Below are 22392 nucleotides of genomic sequence, written 5' to 3' on the forward strand. Positions count from 1 at the left end.
AGGAAGTACTTGGAGTCTATATATATACTGACTCTCTTTCTCGTGTTAATTCTAATGCTTTGGTAAGGGCTATCAATTCAGCAAGCCAAGCATCAAAGTCCTGGGGGCAGTCACTGAGTAAAAATGCCAAAACCAGTAGGTATTGTATACCCTGCATATCTTTAGTGCTGGATCTCTTATCTGTATAGAGTACCAAGTCAGGAGTTGTAAAGGTTGATCTATGAGATCAGCTGGGCTGTATAGCTTTCTGTTAGGACCTCTTTGCTTGAATGAAGTGATACCCTTTCCCCTTCTGGCAGTAAAGTTGGCAGAGGTAAGCTTTTTTTTTCTCTGCATATCCTAAGAATACTATCTGATCTGTCCACCATAAGGGCTGAGTATATCAGCTATCAGATAGCCCTAAGTTCCCTTTAGAATTCAAATGTCCCAATTCATTCAGAGTGTGGACTATGTGGGGATATCCAAAGATAAACTTTTGAGCCTTGGTGCTTAGAAGTCCTACTAAGGCTACAACCTGAAGAGAGCTAGGCCATCTATTGGCTCTTTGTAGTTCTTGTTGTGTCCTACTGGTTAGGGTGAGGGACCTTGAAATTGTGTTATTGCCCCTAATGCTGTCTCTTTTTATAACTAGAGGTGAAAACTGGTCGGGTGAGCAGTCCCAGAGTGGGTTAAGGCCTCCTTTCTTTGGAAAAGCCTGCATGGATTCAGAGGTCCATTCAGCCTTGGGTTTGAGTTTTCTTGAAACTCATTTCACCATATCTTGGGATTCAAAGTGTATGCTATCCTGTGACTACTAGGAAGGCCCTCCCATGCTGCCTTGTAGCCCCTTTCAGCAAAAAGGTTAAAGAGAGGTCCTGAAGCCCAGACCATAATCTCCTTGGAGAACATCTATGTATTGGAATAGTGTGGCCTATTATGGGCTCGTTCCATTAAATCTTGGAAGAGGGCTGGCCCAAAAAGGTGTGGACAATCCTGAAACCTTTGCAGGAGTATAGTCCATGTGGCCTGTCCAGCCCTTCAAAGGATCATCAAAGGCAGAGCTGGGTGCATGGAAATGAAAGTAAAGTTTCTTTACTAATACAGAGTTATAAATGGTGCAGGGAGGAATCTGAATCAGGAGAGTACTGAGATTGGGAATTACAGAGTAAAGAGAACAACTGCTCCCTTGAGGAGTCTTAAGATCTGAGCTAATCTCTTGTTGGATTCCCCTCTTTACTTTCAAGATAGGGGTATTATGTGGATTTGATCATTGAATTAATGATTCCTATTTATTTAATGTTTTAATTACAGTGATGAGCCTGTCCCTAACTTCTGGTATTAAAGGATATTGTCTCTGATGTGTAAATTGGAAAGAATCTTTAAAATGAAAGAACATAGGGATGATGGTCCTAGCCTTCCCTTTTAATTTCCCATTTGCCCATGCAGTTTGAACAATTTGGATTCTATTAGCAGCAGACAATAATGTTGTTTTAGAGAAAGAAATTTTACTTTGAGTTTGGCCAAGAGATATTTTTTTCCAAAGAGTGGCAGGAGTTTGGGGGAATCACCAAAAAGAAGTGGCAAAGATAGAGATTTACCCATTAACAGGAAAGAAGCTGGGTAAATAATGCTCAATGAGCCCCAGATGATAGCCTTTGGGGGATCAGAGACAGGGGAGAATGGGAGGACTAAGAATTGGGTTCCTGTGTTGATGAGGAAATTGATGTGACTTTCCTTCATTGTAAAGACATCTCAGGACTCCTCAAGCTGGATTGATCCTCATTGAGTTGGGAGATCATCCAATCTTTTAGAGATCACCCTTACAAAGAGGGAAGGGTCCTGGGGAAGGCATTTGTCTCACCTGAAATAGCCTTCCTGCCTGCATAAGAAATGCATTCCGATAATCCTAATTGTGTTTCTTGAGGATTCACCTGTGTGGCTATCTGCAGTTTCCATGACATTTATCCTTTTATCTATCCTCCTGGGCCCAGTTATAAAAGATCAATGTAGTAGTTTGGATTAAATTATCCAATGGCTTGCCTGGTTCAGTCACCAATTTTTGGAGTTATATACATGGCTAATCAAGTCGGGCATTTATCATGTTGTATGATCTCTTCCTATGACCCTGGTTCTATATTAGTATATATTTTACAGCCTCTTGATATCTTTGGTAGCATATCATGGAAATCTCCTTACCTTCTGACTTACTGTTGTCAGTTGGGCATCGTTTAAGGGCTTAATTGCTGACTTTCTGAGACCTTCTAGGTTGCAGTAAAGGAGTACCCCAAATCCATCCTTTCCCTTGATCTTCTGGATTGAATTTGGGATTGGATTAGAACTGCCTCTTTACCAGTGGGAAGTTGGGGGATACCTTTATTTCCCTGGAAGTGTAAAAGTCATTTCCATCATGGATGTCCTAACGTATCACTTACCTTTCTAGAAGTGTTAGAGTTTATTCTAACAACAGCATGTGAAATCACAAAGTTGGCTTGCTCTCCAAAGGTTTGGACATACCCAACTGGGCTGCCAATAAAGCTCCCCAGGTCTCTTTTTTAGTATAGACAGAGAAAGGAGCCATGCACATAGGTTGTCCCAGACTCCATTCTGGAGATCTGCCTAATTGAAAACATGTCTTGTGGAAGAAAAGGGGGCACATCTGGGGACAGCGTTTCCACACTGGGAAGAGGTCTGCTCTGTCTAAAGGGCTGCAGATTGGGATGGATAGCCAGAAGACTTACAGGGGTGGAAACAGTCATGTTGGGCAGTTCATGAATTTGGGGATTTGGATACTTTGTAGGATTTGAAGACTTGTTCTTGCCTGCTGACTCGTTTTTTTAGATGAGATCATATCACAGCCAAAGTATAGGGGTACATTTTACATACTTGGGCCAATTAAGGGTGATCCTTCAAGTAAAAGGACAAATTGAATATATGGGATAGCAGTCCATTTTCCCTCTTGCTTGCAAAGCAGATTGAGCGGAATGATGGTATTGTAGTTTAAATTGCTCCTAGAGGCCAAGATTTCCAATCACTTAGTGGGCGTTCTGGCCAGCCCTGGATAGGGAGAAAAGAACCTTTTCCTTATGACTCTGAGGGTCCGTCTTACTTAGTTTTCTAAGAAGTAGAGCAGAGGATTTGATGTGATCTTGGTTAGGGTCAAATCCATCTGACCCTGTCTAGTAAATGGAAGCATTCCTTGGAGAGACACCTCTCTCCTTACTCTTCCCTGGGCCCAAAGGGATGCCTCTGATCTGGGAGAGCCCTCGTGTTTAGAGATTACTTCTTACTTGTGATGTATTGGAACTTTTCCAGGGGCCGTATGGTTTACACTTTACATACATACATACATAAAGTTTGCACATGGGTGCACACACACATATAAATAAAAAAAAACAAGGTTTTGGGGGAGGCCAGCTCTGTCATTGACTTAGTTATTTTAATCTTCTAAGAAAACATTTTTATTGACTTTTCCTCCTCCTTTAGATTACAAGCGCTTACTGGTCAAAAAAAGACTGATTACACGGAGAAAAAAGATGAGCCCAGCAAAGACAGCCATCAACAGGTTCTAGTTGACCAGAGATACTTTCAGGTATTGAATAGCTGATGAAAAGACTGGTGTTTGTGAAGATCCTTGGTTTTATGCAGTATAATTTGTTGCCACTTGGTAAGGAATGTTTGTATACAGACAGCTCTAGGTATCTGTGGGGGCTTGGTTCTGGGATACTTGTGGATGCCTAAATCTGCAAAATCCCATATATAATGGCATTGTGTTGTGACTTGAATGGGAAATGCCCCCTATAGGTTCATGTGTTTGAACATGTGATCTCCAGCCATTTAGAAATGTTTGGTGTTTGTTTGTTTAAGACAGGTCTCTCTCTGAAGTTCTGGGCTGTCCTGAAACTTGCTATGTAGACCAGGCTAGCCTCAAATTTATAGAGATCCATCTTCCTCTGCCTCCCAAATGCTGAGATTAAAGTTTTATATATTTTAAATTTAGTTTAGGTGTATTTCTTGTCAGGTTTATTTTCTAGGTATTTAATGACTCTCATTGCTGTTGTGAATAAGATCTAGGCAACTTTATGAGAATTTTATTTTAGCTGTTTCTCTGTGAGTATGTAACTGGGACTCTTTCATTTGCTTGCATGGGCTTAGTATGAGAGCCTGTGTGTGTGGAGACCAGCTCTTATTTCACTCTTACTGTTGGCATCTTACTGCTTTTCATATACTTGGTTTCCTGCTCTACTCTTTGGTTTTCTTTTCTTTTTCTGGCATTTGCTAGATTGACAGATGTTTCTTTGTCCTTTTTAATTTTGTTTTGTTTCTGCCTTAAAAGAAAAGCAGTAATTCATGTCATTCAGAGAGCTCACTGACACTGATAAACTCCCTGTGTTGTTGTTGTTTAAAGCAATCTAAAGGTGATCAGAGAACAGGAAAAGCTAAGATGAATTTAATTAATTAATTAAGCAATGGAATTTTCTTAAAGGCTTTTCCTGTTCTTTTAAAAATTCTTATCTCTGCGGGAATTGCTTTAAGTTACTTTATGGTTTCTACATTGTTACTATATCTTTTACTGCTAATTATCAAAAAGGTAGTTAATTCATACAGGACAATGTAAATTGTCACCTGTAAAAATTCTGATGGAATTAATTCTTCCATTAAAATCATGAGTTTATATATAATTGAAATTAAATATTGAAATATATATTTTTAAATAATTTATTTAACTTTATTTTATGTGCATTGGTATGATGGTGTCAGATCCCCTGGAACAATAGTTAGAGTTACAACTGAAAATTGCTGAAAATTGAACCCAGGTCCTCTGGAAGAGCAACTAGTGTTCTTAACTGCTGAGCCATCTTTCCAGCCCCCTGAAATATATTTTCATGAAAACTAAAAGCCTTCTAAATAACCTCTGAAGTCATATTACCAGGAGACCCATTAGTTGCAGCTTGAAGTATGCACAGGACAGAAATTCAAGATAAAATGCTGATCTCATCGTCACGATTCGTGTGTGTGTGTGTGTGTGTGTGTGTGTGTGTGTGTGTGTGTGTGTACGCTTGTGTGTGTTTGTGCATGCATGGGTTCCTGGTGTACATGTGGAGGTTAGAGAACAACTTGTGGGTGGACCATGTGGGTTCTGGGGACGGAACTCAGCTTGGTGGTAAGCAAGCCATGTCACTGGCCCTCATCTTCATACTTGATGATGATTTCTTAAATAGGATAGACTTCATGTTGATAAATGGGGAATTACTTTTATTATGTGTGTTTTGTTTTTTAAATACCACGCAAGGTGTTAAGAAAGGGCAGAGACAGGGGGCAGGTAATACCTAAACTCAGGCCATCTGACAGACCTGGGACCTCATTAAAACACTTTCTAAAAGGCTCTGAAGTTAATTAAAGAGGTAAAATAAGAGAGAAAACAAACAAGGTTGAAAGAATGATCTATTTTACCTGTCTTTGGGTGGTCCCTATTGTAGTGCTCATCATCACATCTAGAGAGTCAAATAGTATACATAATAAGATATTAAAACTTCAGCTCAGATATCAGTGATATTAAGGAGTTGTCAGTTTTCTTCAGTGTGACAGTGGCACTATATTGTATAGACTATACCAGCTTTTAAGAGATGCATGCTTTACTATTTGAGGGTAAAGAATGATGATAGCTTGATTTAGCTGACCCTGCAGACAGAGTGAGCCAAGCTAGGAAAATGTTAACAGTTACTGGATTTAGGTAGTGATTATGTTGAGTGCTAATTTTATGTGTCGGCTTGATTGGGCTTTACATTGCCCAGATGCTTGGTTAAACAGTGTACTTGTGGGTGAATGAATGGCAGACAAATACATTGTACTCCTGTGGTAGGTGGATCTCATCCAGTCACTTACAGAACAAAAAGACCCAGGGGGAATTTCTAATGCATGCTTTTAACATACTTTGTTTGGTTTTGGTTAGTTCTCCTACCTTTAGGTTTGATCCAAAGTGTCAGCCTTCTAGGGCTTTGGAACTACAATTCTGGGTCTCTTCTCAAATTGCTAACTGATAGTCATGGGATTCCATTAATTGCATGAGCCAATTCCTTATAGTAAATCTTTCTTTTTAAAATATGATCTCTCTCTCACGTGTGTGTGTGTGTGTGTGTGTGAGATATTCTAGCCTTCAAGTGATTATACAAGGCCCACTTATATATACACACAAATACATTTCCTGTTGGTGTTGTTTCTCTTGCAAAGCCTGAAACACTGTTTAACACACATTAGTTTTTGTTTGTTTAAAATATTGGTGGTTGTTTGTTTAATTTTGTTTTGAGACAGGATCTTGCTGTGTTGTCCTGGCTGGTTTGGAACTTGCCAGCCAAGCTAGCCTTGAATTCCCAAAGATCCTCTTGCCTCTGTCTCTGTAGTGTTATGATTAAAGGCATGTGACACCATGCCAGGTTTGTTTTAATGTTTTATTTTATTATTATTATTATTATTATTATTATTATTATTATTATTATTTGGGTTTTCAAGACAGGGTTTGTCTGTGTAGCTTTGGATCCTATCCTGGCACTCGTTCTGGAGACCAGGCTGGCCTCGAACTCACAGAGATCCACCTGCCTCTGCCTCCTGAGTGCTGGGATTAAAGGCGTGCGCCACCAATACCTGGCTGTTTTAATGTTTTATAATGAAAAGTTGGGCAATTTAAAATAATCCATTCAAACCTCAGTCAAAAAATATTCTAGCTCATACCTGACCTGTTCTACCATGTGGTCAATGGGTGTGTTCTCCTTGCTCCATTGTTTCTTCTGGTCCCCAAAGTTTGGCATTTCCAGGAATGATAGTAAAGGGTGGATGATGGGTGAGAAGAGAGAATGAGGGTGGCATCTTTCTTTCTGGTGCTGCTGTATTATAGCACTGGTGCCCTTGGTGGGGATGATGTCCAAATATAGCCTGCTTTTCTTCATGGAGTGTGTGTGTGTGCACACATGCACATGTTTAGTTTTGTCCTTTCTCCTAAATGGGGACCTTTAACAACACAGCATTTATTTTGTGGGCAGTGCATTTTACCACTAACTTCATATGAACTCTTCTCCCACCCTTAGGTGCTGTACTGCTGTGGCCCTCCAGCCGTAGACAGCTTTTTGTTGTTGTTGTTTTCATGTTTTTAATCTCTCGTCCAGTATTTCTAATTGGCCAGAGTATATTCTTACCCTATCACAAGACAAAGGGGCAGGCTTCTCTTGCTGCCCATTTCTTCTTCTCCACTGTGATGTTCACATATGGCCCAGTTCATCTTTGCTATGTGACAGACATCTTCTAAAACTTAGTGACTTAAAGTACCCTTTAATAGCATCATGCTTGGACAGTATATAGATCTGCTGATATTGGCCATAAGTTGATAGTGTGTCACTAGAGCTCTTCTTGTGGAAGATGAGTGAACTATAAGCGATGGGGATGAATGGGCTTGCACAGTTCTACCTGGAATTGGCCATGTGGTGGCAGCAGAGTGTAAACAGTGATCTAGACCACTTAAGAACTATTTCCCCCTCTGCCTAGGCATGGTGGTGCTCACTTTTAATCTCAGCACTAAGGACACATAGGCAGGCAGATCTCTTTGATTTCAAAGCCAGCCAGGGCTGTTATACAGAGAATGCCTGTCTTGAAAAAATAAAAACAAAACAAGCAAACTTTTTTTTTTTTTTTAAAGACTCAAACTGGCATGACATTTTTTTTAGTAAATTCTGTGAACCAAAGATAGACCCTAAACCAGCTCAAGTTCAAAGGGTAAAAAAAAATCTCTCCATTTTGGTGGGAGAAGCTGCTTCCTGACATTTGGTGTCAGGGGAAAGAAGGCTGTCTCCCTGCTTTGATTCATAACTTGGAGGAAAATGTTTTTTTCAATTAATTGACATTAATAGATGAGTTTTTAATAGAAGTGAAATGTTGAAACACAAATGAATCCAAAACAAAAACTTGCTTATGAACAAGCATTAGAAGTCAGATTCTCAGCACCTGTTTGCTGTAGCTTGCTCTGGCCAGATGAGAAGAGCAGTGTTTGCTCCTAGCTCTAGAAACCCTGTGCAGATACTCTGAGAGCCCTATCTCAGGGTTTTATAGCATTTGTTGAGAATTATTGGACTGGCTCGTCAGGACTTCTCTGTAGAATGAGTGGGGTTTAATTAGTAACTATCTTTACTTGAAATTTCAACTGAAATTGTGAAACAAATAGAAAGATCCCCTTAATATCATATTTAGCTTAAATATGAGGAGACAGAGTTAGGGAATCATTCAGGGTTAGATAAGGATGTCTAGATGGTTATTAATCTGTGGGATTATAATAGATGCTAACCGCTTTCAAATCTAAATTAATTTATTTAGTTTTCTTTAGAATTTGTATATCTATGCTGATGAGACTTCATTACCACAATATTTACAAATGTCTGAAAATGATGCCATGTTGACATCTGTGCACGCCTTTCCCATCCTCACTGTGTCAGACTCAGATATTTTAACTACAAACACTGTCTGTGTTTACAGGTGCTGTGCAGCATCAATTCAATTATCCACAATCCTCGAACTCCAGTAATTATTTATAAGCAGAGAAAGGGAGGAGCCCAAAACTTGAATAAAGATACTGTTCAGGACTGTGGATTTGAACATCTTATTCCTATAATAGAAACGTGGGCAGATGAACTGACATCCTTAAAGGTAAATAGCTGAATATTCTTTACATGTTTTGAAAATCTGTTGGACTTGGGCTTTTGTTGTTGTTTAACTGTAAAGCTAACAGTACTTTGCTAAAATTGGAATGTTGCTGCCACTTACATATTTTATTTTATTTTATTTTTTTTGAGACAGAGTTTAACTCTGTAGTCCTGGCTGGGCTGGAACTCTGTATATAGACTAGGCTGTCTTTGAACTCACAAATAGCCACCCGTTTCTGCCTCCTGAGCACTGTAATTAAAGGCATGTGCTACCATACCCAGACTTACGCATTTCTAATCCTGTAAATTTGTTGTTATTGTTAAGCTTGCCTCCTCTAAAGCTCTACCATAGAGGATTTTTAGACTTCACCTCCCTGAGACTCTGGATCCCTCTCTGTACATCCAAGCTCTTCCATGCTCTCCCTCTCCCTCCTGCTGATACCTTTGCTGCACATGTCCTGACCTTCGCACGGGCTCAGATGTAGTGTCTTATCCTTATTTTAATCTTCACTGGACTATTTTTCCTGTCTTCACATTTTATATTTCTTTCTCAGAACTGAGTTTATTTTTGTGTTTGTCTAATCACTAGAGCAGGTGATGGTCAACAGTTTGATTTATAGATCATTGTTTATTCTTTATTGTGTAACTTGAGTTTTTTGCATTTTCTTGATTGGTTTATTGAGAAGTGATTTGCTATAAAGTTAATAGTATTGCATTTCTGTGCCTTTTAAACCTTAGATTTCTTTCAGTAACTAATGTACAAAATCCTGCTCTAGTTAATGAAGATATGATTTAGTGACAGTATTTGTCAGCATTTTGTCCTAATATCTGAAGAACCTTGTTAAGAATGAGTGACCTTCTTGGGAACAAAAAGCTTTATTTGTTCTTATATGCCTCAAAGATCTTCGTGATGCATGAGTGCTCAATTAATATTTATCCAAATTATCCAGAATAACTATAGTCCCAAACAACTGGAGGTATTTTTCATTTATTTGTTTTGTTTTTTTTTAAATATTTTGTTATTGTCTTCTTTTCGTTCTTTCTTCTTTCTTTTCTTTCTTTCTAGTTTCTTGAGACATGGTTTCTCTGTATAACCACTGTGGCTGTTCTGGAACTCACTTTGTAGACCAGGCTGGCCTCAAACTCACAGAGATACACCTGCCTCTGCCTCCCAAGAGCTGGGATTACAGGTGTGCACCACCACACCAGGCTTGACGTTTTTGTTTTTGTTTAATTTATAAAATTTTATCTTTATACAGTTCATGAAAGAATCTTGGCAGTCAGCCTAACTTTTATTTCCTTTTTTCTTTAGGGCTTAGACAAAGCTACATAATATATAAGCATTTTTGATTGACAGTGCTGGATTAATATATATGGCTGAGTTTCTCTAGTTTATTTCTCAGGAAAGGGTGAAATAGAGATGACTTGTGGAAACTGGAAATTCCCACTCACTGCTTGGCAGAGTTCTCTCTGTAGGAGATAACAGGGCTAATTACTTTCTCCCTTTCAGAAGAGTTAGCATAGGAACATCTCTTGCCTTTCCAAAAGAAGGGAAAGACAAGATGAGAAAGCTTTATAGTTAGAATGTTTATTGTAAAGACACTTGAGGAAATTAGCTAGAATTAGTTTCTTCTGCCATTGAAGTAGCTCACGGCCTTTAGTATTGCTTCTAATATTTACAGTACAGATTCAGGATCCACCTTGGAAAGAAATGAAGTCCTATGATGCTTCATATGGAGAGTTCTTTATAATGTAGAACTTTGTACTTTGGGACAGACATCTCCCCGGTTACTATTTTTTCCTTAGGTCTGATTTATGACTTAAAAGAGAATGACCAGTTTGAGAGATGAATGGAAAAGAGAAATGTAGCAATACATATTATAGAATCCTACATGTTTGCCTATTTATTTTTTGAGTCAGGCCTCCTTATACAAGTCTGGCTGGCCTGGAACGCCATGTAGACCAGGCTGACCTTAAATTCACAAAGTCCCACCTGCTTCTGCCGCCTGATTTTGGGATTAAAGGCATGTGCCACTTGGCCTTATTATATGTTTTATTTTCAATTAACATATAACCATGCATATGTGTGACATTTCAGTGAGTAGATCAGTGTTAAGAGCATGAAAAATTCCCAGCCATTTTAAAATAGTGAATTTTGTGAGCTTTAGTTACTCTACTGTGGTATAGAACATTACAAATGACTTCTCTTATCCAACTGCACCCTGTGACTGTTAACCATCCTGTCTCCATTCTTTTGTACTCAAACCATTCTCAGGCTTTAGGAACTACTATTAGACTAACCTTTGAAACTTTTACCTATGAGTAAGAACATGTGGTATTTGTGTCTATTTTATAGACTTAACATGATGTCTTTCAGTTGGATCCATGTTTCAGTAAATGACAGATGGCATCCTCTTTATGGCCAGTATTCTTTGTATACATGTACATGTTTGTATGCACACATACGCACACTGTTTGTGTTTATCCATTCATCTGTCATCAGACACCTACAGTGGTCCCATGCCTTGGCAATTCTGAATGGCGCTGCAGTAAACATGTGGGAGCTGGCGTCTTTTTGACATGTTAGAATTTCATTTTATTTGAATATATACCCAGATGTAGGATTGTAGGCGGTGTGGCAGTTTTATCTTTAGGTTTTGTTTTGTTTTTTTTGTTTTTTGTTTTTTGTTTTTGAGGAACCTCTATGTACTGTTTTACATGATGGCTGTACAATTTTTATTCCCACCAATAATAAATGCAGGCAGTTCTCAAAAGAAGTCAGTCCCATGTGGTTACTTGTATAATTTCATTTACATAAAACACCAAGTGTAGGCAAATCCATAGCAGCAGGAAGTTAGTGGTTATAGCAGGGTTAGTAGTTGGAGAGGCTGGAGAAGAATAGAAAAGGACTTTGAGTGGGTGTGGCATTTCTTTTTTTATTTTAAATTTTTATGTGTATGAACATTTTGCCTGCATATGTGTTTATATACCACATGCTTGTCTGGTTCCTGTGGAGGTCAGAAAAGGGTGTCAGATCCTCTGGACTGGAGTTATGAATGGTTGGGAACCATCATGTGGGTGCTGGGAACTGAACCTGGGTGTTCTGAAGACCAACAAGCGCTCTTAGTGTTGAGTCCTTTCTCCAGCCCTGGGTGTGGGAGTTCTTTTTGGAAGATAGATAGGTTCTGAAATTAGACAGTGGTGGTGTTTTGTACCACTGTGAAAAGATGAAAACCATCAAATTATGTGCTAGTAAAAGTATTTTGGAATGTAAATTTTTACCTCAAAGGTGCTCCAAAAATATTTAAAGCCTAGGCTAGTGATATGGTTCAGGGGTAAAGTATTTGCCTTGTATTTGTGAGGGAGGGCCTGGGCTATTTCCAGCACTGATAAAAAATAATTTTAAAAATAATATAACTACTTAAATAATATAATGCTTAAAGCATCCAGACTTGTTTTAAATTGTCAATGGTATTAAAATATACTGATGATGATCATAGGGCTATGTATTTTTGGACCACCTTATTACTGTGTTGTTAGTTGGACCATTTTATAAACAATAACACATGTAGTTTCTTTTATTGTAAAGGATTTGTATAAGTCCTTAAAAATACTGTCTGCAGCACTGGTACCTTGGCATAATTTAAAGAAACCGGATGAAAATGATGGTGTCAAAGTAGAAGATCTGTTGTGTATGGTAGATACCATGTTGGAAGAGGTTGAAAACAAGAAAGAGGTAATACTTGACAGTTCCATTTTAAAGGTTGATATTAAATATTTAATATTATTTCAAGTTGTGAACTATCTTTTTCACCTTCTCCTTATAGAGCAGCAACATGCTAAACTTTCAAACTTTGCAAGCTATTGTTTCTCACTTCCAAAAGCTATTTGATGTTCATTCTCTAAATGGAGTCTATCCCCGAATGAATGAAGTGTATACCAGGCTTGGAGAAATGAACAACGCTGTGAGAAACCTCCAGGAGCTCTTAGAACTAGGTGATGACCCTTGTCATTTTGGGCACTGATTTAAGAACTATTCCTAATAAACTAACAGAAATTAGGTGTGGGCTCTCGGGTGGTTTGGCTGAAAGATTTATTGTTACACACTGGCTTCCAGCCTAGCTAAGAAACTGTGAACTCCAGGCTCAAGGAGATAGTGTGTCTTAAAGAAACAGGCAAAGGGTGATAGAGGAGGATACTAAATGCTTTCTTTTGGCCTCTGCCTTTCAGAGGTACACACACCCAAATACTTACACAGACATATAATAAAAATAAATCTTAATTCCTTTCCCACCAAAAATAAAATGAGTAACTGAAGCAGGAAATGTTAGATGAGTGTAATGATTTTGGAAAATCTTGAATATATATATATATCCATCCTATATTTTCATTTCTCTTGCAGACAGTTCATCCTCGCTGTGTGTGGTGGTCAGCACAGTTGGAAAATTGTGTAAGATTATCAATGAGGATGTGAATGATCAGGTTAAACAAGTATTAGGGCCTGAAGACCTACAAAGGTATATGTTAAAAGTATATTCAAAATACTTGAAGTGATAAAAAGTAAAGACTTTCAAAGCTTTATAAGTTACTTATCAGGAGTGATAATTTTTTTTTGAGGGAGGGTCTCAGAGTCTTGAAACTCTGTGTGGACCAGGGTGGCCTTGAACACAAAGAGATCTGCCTATCTTTGCCTCTTGGGGGAGTTATATGTAGGGAAATTAAAATCTTTATAATCAGTTCTTGAGTTGTATTATAACATATAACCTATTTCTAGGATACTACCAAAACTACTGAGTAATTACTAATCATATATTTTTTGTTTAGAATATAAATAATAAATATTAAAAAAAACTAGGCACCACTAATATAAAACCTGATATTTAAAATATACATGTTATGGGGCTAAGGTTGATGTATAGCTCAGTGGTAGAGCTTGTGTTTACCATGCATGAAACTCTGGTTCTCTATCCAGTAACCCCTACTCCAAAATAACCTCCTGAGATATTGTAGCTTTCAGCAACATTCAGCAAACTAATTTTATACTGCAGAATATAGTGAAACACACACACACACACACACACACACACACACACACACACACACACACACACACACACACACCTCTCACATCGTCCATATATTCTGCAAGTTTTCCTGGAAGAACCCTTATGTAATCTGGCAGTTGAGTCTTCATATTTAGTGCTTTTCACTATTGGTCTCTCCCCTCCTTTTCACTGTTTTACTGACTACTAGTACTTAATGTTTAATGGCATACTGGGTAGAGAAGCCTATTTTTAGTAAGTGTTCTAAATAATACGCTTTTTTAAAAAAGGAAAATTAGATGAATTAAGATCATAAAACGAAAGTATTGCTGTAATTGAACATTAAGTTTATCTTCAATTTAGCAAGACAGTTTCTTCTCACTTTGAAAATGTACTGTCTACAATTACCTGTCAACAATCAAATGCAAAAACCCTAAGTTGGAAACTTTCGTAAACTATTTTTTAAACAGCATTATCAACAAATTGGAAGAACATGAGGAATTTTTTCCAGCATTTCAAGCTTTTACAAGTGATCTCCTTGAAATCTTAGGTAAGATTTGTTGATAGTGGCTAAATTTCCATCTTAAGATGTCAGTGAGTTTGAGAGAAGGGTGTTTCTTAGATACTGACTTCATGTTTTACCTTTGGTGTTTGGTGGAAAGTGTCTAGAAACTATTAACTGCTTTGCAGGAAAAAGTTGGTTAGGATTAATTCACAGAATAGAAAAAGACAGTCTATAAAGAGATAGGAACTATCTTTTTCTTTTCTTTTGAAATATTTTATTTATGTGTGTGAGTGTGCCTGCATTGTATGTATGGGCAGATGACTGAGGAGGCCAGATGAGGTGGTCAGGTCCCCGGGAACTAGAGTTACAGACAGTTAGATCTTGTTGGTGCTGGGAACTGAACCCAGGTCCTCTTACAGTAGCAGCAAGTGCTTTTAACCGCTGAGTCATCTCTCCAGCCCTGTGAGACTATCTTGTTTTGGGTTGTTCTCATGAGAAATGGCAATTCTGTGAGACTTTTGGCTCTGTCTTTGTTTATAAACAATGACCAAGCAAAATAATGCAGACCCTTCCACTTGGAACCTGCTAGTAGGGATGGTATCTGGATAAGGGAGAGTATTGCTTCCTCAGTGAGTAAGGAGCTGTAGAAAGTGAACGCTGGCTGAGGCTCACTGAAATCTGATGCCTTAGAAAAAGAGCAAACTCAGAAAGAAGCTGCTGAAGAACCTGAACTGCTTTGTCTAAAAATGTAGATAAGCCTTGTCCCTGGGTTCGGTTCTCGTGTGCCACACATCTCTAACTGAACAGACCTCCCAAAAGAAGGTCTGAGAGCACTCCACTCTGAGAATAAAAGGATCAGGAAAGAATGCTGTGTTCTTTAAGAAATCAATTCCCAAAACCTCAGATGAAGACCACGCATGTTGGGACCCACATTGGCTTACCCATTTAAGAGGTACCAATGTATCATAAACGTGGTCAATTGGATGTGCTACCAAGACCATGCTGCTGATAAAGTTAAAGGGACATCACAGATGCCCTATGGCACACCTGTACAAGGCAGTAGTAGTCCCCAGCTAGCTGCTCTTGGAGAAGACTCCATGTGCATAAGAATACTCACTGCCATTCCTGCCCTAGGGTTGGAATTTTGCCTGTAGAGAGTTTATTTTTATGAGCTTTTCACTAGAAAACATTACTGTTTATAATTCTTATTTTTTCTATTACAGAAATTGATGATTTGGATGCCATTGTACCTGCAGTAAAGAAATTAAAAGTACTTTCATACTGAAAACAAATCAAATCATTTTTACTGTGTAAATTGTATTCTTAACATTTTAAGTATTTTGGAGGACTGATCCTGAGTCAAGATTCTAAAATGTATCAGCTCTCAGAATTCAGCCTCTGACCATTGGATCATTTTCAATCATATAAGTTTTAGTTTTGATTATTTAATAGAAAGCAGCTACTAAGTTATTAAAATAGTAAATTCACTTTAGATCTCTTAATCATTTCCTAAGTAATGCTTGAGTGTTTTAAATGTAATGGTTATTTTAAGGAAAAGATTACAAATTATAGAAAGTGTCATTTAAGTTCAAGGTTTTAATGACCTTTTGGTCAGAGAAAGAAAAATGCCAATTGCTTTCTAAGCCCAACCAATAGGAAGCCACTGCTTTCCCACCAGGACTAATGGGCATATTCTATTAAGATGCCTTTCAAAGCAGAAAGAAAAAGTTTTGTCTTTGTGTAAAGATAGGAAGTTGATCATGAGGTGAAATAGATGATTAGGCAGAAGTCTATCAGAAAATGTGTCTATTTGCAATACTGATGTACTGTACTTCTATAAAATAAAATTTTTATAAAGTTTACAAATGTAAGTGTTCTTAGTGACTTACTTGTATTGCTCACAAATAATGAGTCATAGTATCTTCCTAGGCTGAGTCTTGCTTGGGTCATGGATTCCTCCTCACTGCATTTTACCTAAGAGTCCTACTCTTACTGCTTTCTCCTTACTCTCTATGCTGTCTGTTCATATGATGGGGCAGGCGGTGTTCTGCATGACATCCATGAACACAAGCTGCTCTGGGCTACCCCACACCCTCCTTTAAAAATGCTTGTGAAGTGTTTCTGGGAAGCAGCACGGTAGTATGGAGAGTGCCAAAAAACAGGCATCCAGACCCTTAGGGTTGAGACTTCAATGGCATAAAATAATACCTCAGGTTCTTTTAACTTGTAGTTAAATTTCTAAATACTAGCCCAGTGGTTCTCAACCCTCCTAATGCTGCAACCCTTTCATACAGTTCCTCATGCTGTGCTCACCCCCACCATAAAATTATTTTCATTGCTATTTCACAACTGTAATTTTGCTACTGTTATGGATCATAATGTAATCATCTGTGTTTTCTAATGCTCTTAGGCAACCCCTGTGAAAGGGTTATTTAACCCCCCAAAGGGAGCATGACTCACAGGTTGAGAAAGCAATGTAACTAACCCATAATCTATAGAATGTTTTGATGGCTTCATTAGAAAAGCATTTGGTTATTCATTCTAATTTGGTAAAATTACTCAAGAAATTTCTGTGAGGAGGTTTGGAAGGGTTTTTTTGTTTGTTTGTTTGTTTGTTTGTTTTGGTTGTTTTTTTGGTTTTTCGAGACAGGGTTTCTCTTTGGCTTTGGAGGCTGTCCTGGAACTAGCTCTGTAGACCAGGCTGGTCTTGAACTCACAGAGGTCCGCCTGCCTCTGCCTCTCAAGTGCTGGGATTAAAGGTGTATGCCACCACTGCTCAGCTGGAAGTCTTTTTTATCTCAAAGGATTTACTCTCATTTTTACAAAGTGTGTCTGTGTGTTTGTGTGCACGTGTATATGCGTGCATTGAGTGCAAGTGCCCCTGGAGTCCAGAAAAGGATGCTGGATCCCCTGGAGCTGGAGTTACCTACAGTTGTGAACAGCCCAGTGTGGGTACTAGAAACTGAACTCTGGTCCTCTGCAAGAGCACTATGCACTCTTAACCACTGAGCCATCTCTCTAGCCCAAAGGTTGGAAGTCTTGACAATGTGTGTAAAGTCTATGTGTGTACATGCACATGTTTCAGATGGGTTGTCCTGTATTCCAGGTTGGCTTTGAGTCCACTATAGCCAAGGCTAACTTTGAACTCCTGGACCTTTTTCCATCACTCCTAAGTGCTAATATAGTAGGCATGTGCCACCACACCTGGCCTTAACAATATTTGGGAATAAAAGAAGAAATACAATTAAAAGATTATAGTGGGGGCTACAGAGATGACTCAGCAGTGTTTATTCTTGGCCTGTGATGGTACAATCCCAGCACTCAGGAGGCAGAGACAGGTGGATCTCTGTGAATTTGAGGTCAGGCTGATCTACAGAGTGAGTTTCAGGACAGGCAAGCCAGGACAGGCAAGACTACATAGAGAAACCCTGTCTCGGAAAAACAAAACAAAAAAGCTTATTCTTGCAGAGGACCCTAGTTTGGTGCCCAGCACCCATGTTGGGTGACTCACAATTGCCTGCACCTCCAGCTCTAAGGGAATCCAGTGCCTCCTGCCTCAGGCTTCAGGAGCACCTGTATTCATATAATAAAAAATTTAAAAGATTATAATTTTGGTGGCTAGTTTTAATCTCATAGTTAACTCAGTTTAAAACAGAAGTTTCTAAATCCTTTACCAGAGGACACCTCAAGGGCCAGTCACACTAATGCAAATCTTGTTACCATGTCTACCTCTATCTGATTTTAACTGTTTAAAACTATAAAAGTACTATAGTTGTTTCTGGTTCATATATATAGAACTATCTAAATATAAGCATTCAAAACATGCATTTGCTTGAAAACAATTTTGATGTGTAATTAACAAAAACTATGCATGAAGTGTAAAATTTGCTAAGTTCTGGTGCATGTCTGTTTGCAGTGCTGCAGTGGTTTGAATGAGAGCATCCACCATAGGCTTAGCTATTAACACTTGATCCCCATTTGGCGTCACTGCTTGGGGCGGTTGGGGAACCTTTGGGAGGTAGAACCTTAGTGAAAAAGTACATCACTAGCAGGCTTTGAGTATTTATAATCGTGTTCCACTTCCTGTTCAGTCTCTCTGCTTGTGCTTGCGTTTTGTGATCTGAACTCACAACACCCTGCTTCTTGTCGTCATGACTGCTGCTGGCTGCTGTGTTTCCCCGCCATGATGGACTCATTTTCTGCTAGAACCGTAAGCCCAAATAAACTTTCTTCTATAAGTCAGCTTGTTCGTGTGTTTTATTACAGCAACAGAATATGGTCTTTTGCTATTGAGCCTTTAGAATTTGTTCAGACTTTGTGATTAGAGATGAAGTTTAATATATTCCACATACTATTTTAAAAATTGAATCTCAAAAACGAATATTATGGTTACATTTTGCTATTGTGTTATTGAGACTCATAGTCCTACCATTTTTTTTTGTCTGCTTGATTTGTTAGTTTCTAGGAGATACTAAAATTTCTATAATGTTGCCAAATTTTATCCTATGTATTTTGAACCATTTTCTACATATATGTAAATATAACTGGTATGCTATCTTAGTGTCCCTCTTTGTTGCTATTCATGTTCACTGCCTTGAATGTAATTTTGTTCTTTTTTATTTTCATCTATCATTATTATTATCATTATTACAGTTTTGTTTTGTTTGAGACAGGAGCTCACTATGTAGCCCTGACTGGCTTGGAACTCAGCGATCCACTCGCATCTGTCTCTTGGGTGCTGGGATTAAAGATATGCACTATCCTGCCCGTCTTTCTTCATTTTTAAATTACAAACTTTTTTAGTTTGTGTTATGTGTGTGTGTATGTGCGCACACGTGTGCCTCAACATGAATGTAGAGGTCCGAGGACAACTGTCTTCAATTCTCTCCTCCTAACGTGGGTTCTAGGGACCGAACTCAACCTTTCCAACTGAGCCATCTCGATAGCCTGATTTTATTGTAGTATCGACTATTTTATTTTACTAAGTTTTAAAATATGTATAAATTATAAATGCCATGTGTAATTAAATGGTTATAAAATCAACACCCATGTAATAGAGCACATGGATGGCTCTCTCACACCTTTTAAGTTCCTAGAGGTCACTGTCATCCTGACTTTTATGTCAATCACTTCCTTAGTATTTTAAAGAAATGGGAGATTTTCATGAGCAAGCCAGAACCAATATTTGCCTCTTTTTATAAAAATGTAATTATACATGCGATTTTTAATGTTCCTTTTGTTCAATGTTATGCTTTGTTTTCATTGCTATAGAGTATCCATCTACCTTCCCGTTGTGCTGAGCATTGGCATTTGAGTGGTTTCCAGGTCTTGGCTATGGAGAACTGCTGCTGTCAGCACGTGTCCTTACACACACATGCAAGTTTTCTAGTGTGTATATCCCAAACCAAAAATGCTGGGTCTCAGTGGCAGTTGCTTCTATGTACATAGAAAAAAATCAGTATCTACTCTGAACTCTATACAGCTCCAAAATTAGGCTGCATGCTTTCTTGCTCTTGTTGGTGTGAAAAGGGGAACTCCTTGAACTGGGTTAATCAGTGAGATATACTCAGTTTAAAAGGCGGGGCTGGGGGGTATATGTAATCTGCTTTAGAAGCTAATGGTAAGACACAAAGGCATGCAGACACATAGAAATGCCTAGACCTTTACCATAAAGGAATGTGCTGTTCATCCCAGGCTCAGGCCCTACTTTGCACTAGCCAGCCTCTGCTTCTTTCATATTGTCAGTTTCTGAGTTTTGAGGATGGGGAAGTGTGGTTCAGGAACTTCCTGTGAGTGAATGGTTTAAAAATTCCCTTTAAAAAAATACTTGAGAGAAACCAAGTACTGTACTGTGTGGTACCCAACCCTTTTGACTCACCCTAAGATTATTCTGAGGAAGGAAGAGAAAGGATGTTGGTAGTGGAGGCCTCCTCACTTTCTTCCACAGCTCTTGTGTGTACTATGTTGGACTTGGAGGCTGCAATGACCCCATGGCCAGGCTGAAGAACAACACAGAAGTTTCCAGTGGACATCTAGCCTGGGGCTAATTGGGAAATGAGGCTCAAGAAACCCCGAAGACCAGTAGGAGAGACATCTGGGATGGCTCTCTTCTGACCACTGGTACCTGGTAACTCAGAACCAAATGTCATATGATATGGAACTCCGGGTGTCTTGGGAGATTCTTATGCTGGCATCTCTCCCACTCTGATGTCATAGACTTTTTCATTCATCAGTACAAAGGAAGTGATCTTGAGGCCCAACATGCTTTGTTACTCCAAAGTCTCCTTCCTCCGCAGGGTGCAGTCTATTACCCTTGGCACAGTGTCCAGCTCTCAAGTGCCCAGTGCCCAAACCTCTGAAGCTTTCCTTGACATCAGCTATGTGCTACGCACCACAGTAGTCACTGCCCGATTGAGATCCTCTTTCACACTGCATAGCAACTCATTCCCTAGCCAATCTGGCACATTCACTACTGTTTATTTCATTTCGTATTTCTTCTGCCTTTCAGGTAGCTGACAGGGTCGAAAGCTGTCTATGAAATCCTGACAACCTCCTCAGTCCAGTATGATTTTTATCAGGATAAACCATCATTGGCAACTGCCTATAGGTTTTCTTTGGTTCATTATTTGATGCCATGACTTCAGTACCCTGCAAGAGTTTAGTTCATCCTCAGGGACCTCAGCCATGGGCAAGAATCAAACCATCTATTCTCCAGGTGGGCTGGCAGTAGCACCCACTAGCTTACGTGTGCATTAGGCTGTTGATGTGTTTTCTACTTGACCCACTGAACTAACCTTACAGCTTGCTGTTGCTCAGCAGAGTTAAGCAATTCTGCAAGGCTGAAGAACCAGCCTGACTCGTCAGCCATCCCTCCAGAAACTACCAATGAAACTATAGACAACTCCAAAAGAGAGTCGGAGCTAGGAGCAGAAATGTACCCACCTCCTTAGAAAATGGATAAGTAGCCTTGCCTCACTGTGAAAGTCCTTGATTAGAAATTGGAATATCATCTAGGTCCAGCTGCCCAGTCTCTATGCTTAGACCCCCACTGAAACTCAGAAAAAGTCTTTCAGCTTCATGCATGTATACATGAGATGGTCACGAGTATCACATATTCAGTCAGCCACCAGAAGCCTGCCTGTCCAAACTGACACAGTTCCTCTCCTCTCCACAGTCCCAGGCCTCTGCACTTAGCTGCCTGATTTGGTTTCCAGCCCAGCTGATGTCAAACAGGAACCTGATATGTCTGTGTCTGTCCTCCTTGGGTGGAAAATGGTAATTATTCTAGGAAGCAATTTCTTTTCTACTAGACTGAAAAATCACTGAGGAATTTTGGAAGTACCCACCTGTAGCACAAATAATAAAAACCATAAGCGTGAATTTGTGCTTGGTTAACAAGGCTCCACAGGGGGTAGCAGGTTCTAAATCAATTTTCTAGTTTGGGGTGGTGTTTTTACACCAGCTTGGCTCTGTATACTGTCAGATCCTACACTCCAGTAGCAGAGATTAGCTGTTCTACATGCTGCTAACTGGTCCTCTTCTCACATGGTACCTTTCCTCTGATGTATACCAAGATTTAGCTTTCAGTTGTCACCTCCTTTAATTCCTGAACACTGCTTCAGTTTTTCTCTATATCATCACTAGAAACTTCACCTGTGGTACTTTTGAATTAACCATGTTCGTTATTTAACTAGATGTACATGTTTGAATGAGAATGTCCCCCATAGGCTTAGATGTTTAAACTCTTGGTCACCAGTTGGTGATGCTGTTTGGGAGGTTTAGGAGGTGCAGCCTTGTTGAAGAAAGTACTTCACTGGGATACAGCTTTGGGAGCTAAAGGGCTTAACCTGCTTGTAGTTCATTGCTTCTGTTTGTGCTTTCAGTTCAAGAGGTGAATTATTTCTTGTTCCTCCCACCCATGCCTGCTGCCTGCAGCCATGCTACAGCCTGTCATTGTAGAACTCCCTAGAACCATTAGCTAAAATGCACACACAAGTTGCTCTCATCATGGTGATTTATCACAGCAAAGTAAGTAATATTCTAGTTCTTCCTGGGTTTGGGGGAATGGTAAGTTTTCCCCTGTCAGCCACCATCAGTTTTAGAGTGGTTAATATTTATATGGTCCGTCCCTTTCTCTTTCTCTTTGGTGCTTTTCCATTTTCATGATACTTGTCTGTTTAGGAAG

The 22392-nt window shown here is 39.1% G+C and overlaps 1 protein-coding gene across 3 annotated transcripts in view; it reads left to right on the plus strand.

The window, feature by feature from the left end:
• The window catches only part of Cep70 (centrosomal protein 70), a 44850-nt gene extending 28777 nt beyond the window's left edge, over positions 1-16073 (plus strand). For 2 of the 3 annotated variants that reach the window (XM_027414262.2, XM_027414263.2), the window contains 7 exons: positions 3463-3568; positions 8494-8664; positions 12250-12396; positions 12488-12656; positions 13063-13177; positions 14173-14252; positions 15431-16073. In XM_027414262.2, the coding sequence (XP_027270063.1) occupies positions 3463-3568; positions 8494-8664; positions 12250-12396; positions 12488-12656; positions 13063-13177; positions 14173-14252; positions 15431-15492 (850 nt within the window). In that variant the 3' untranslated portion in view covers positions 15493-16073. The remainder of the gene's footprint in view (positions 1-3462; positions 3569-8493; positions 8665-12249; positions 12397-12487; positions 12657-13062; positions 13178-14172; positions 14253-15430) is intronic. The other variant, XM_027414264.2, reaches the window with a different exon arrangement.
• Positions 16074-22392: the final 6319 nt, after the last annotated feature.

This window comes from Cricetulus griseus, chromosome 4, assembly GCF_003668045.3.
Source record: "Cricetulus griseus strain 17A/GY chromosome 4, alternate assembly CriGri-PICRH-1.0, whole genome shotgun sequence".
Lineage (NCBI taxonomy): Eukaryota > Metazoa > Chordata > Mammalia > Rodentia > Cricetidae > Cricetulus > Cricetulus griseus.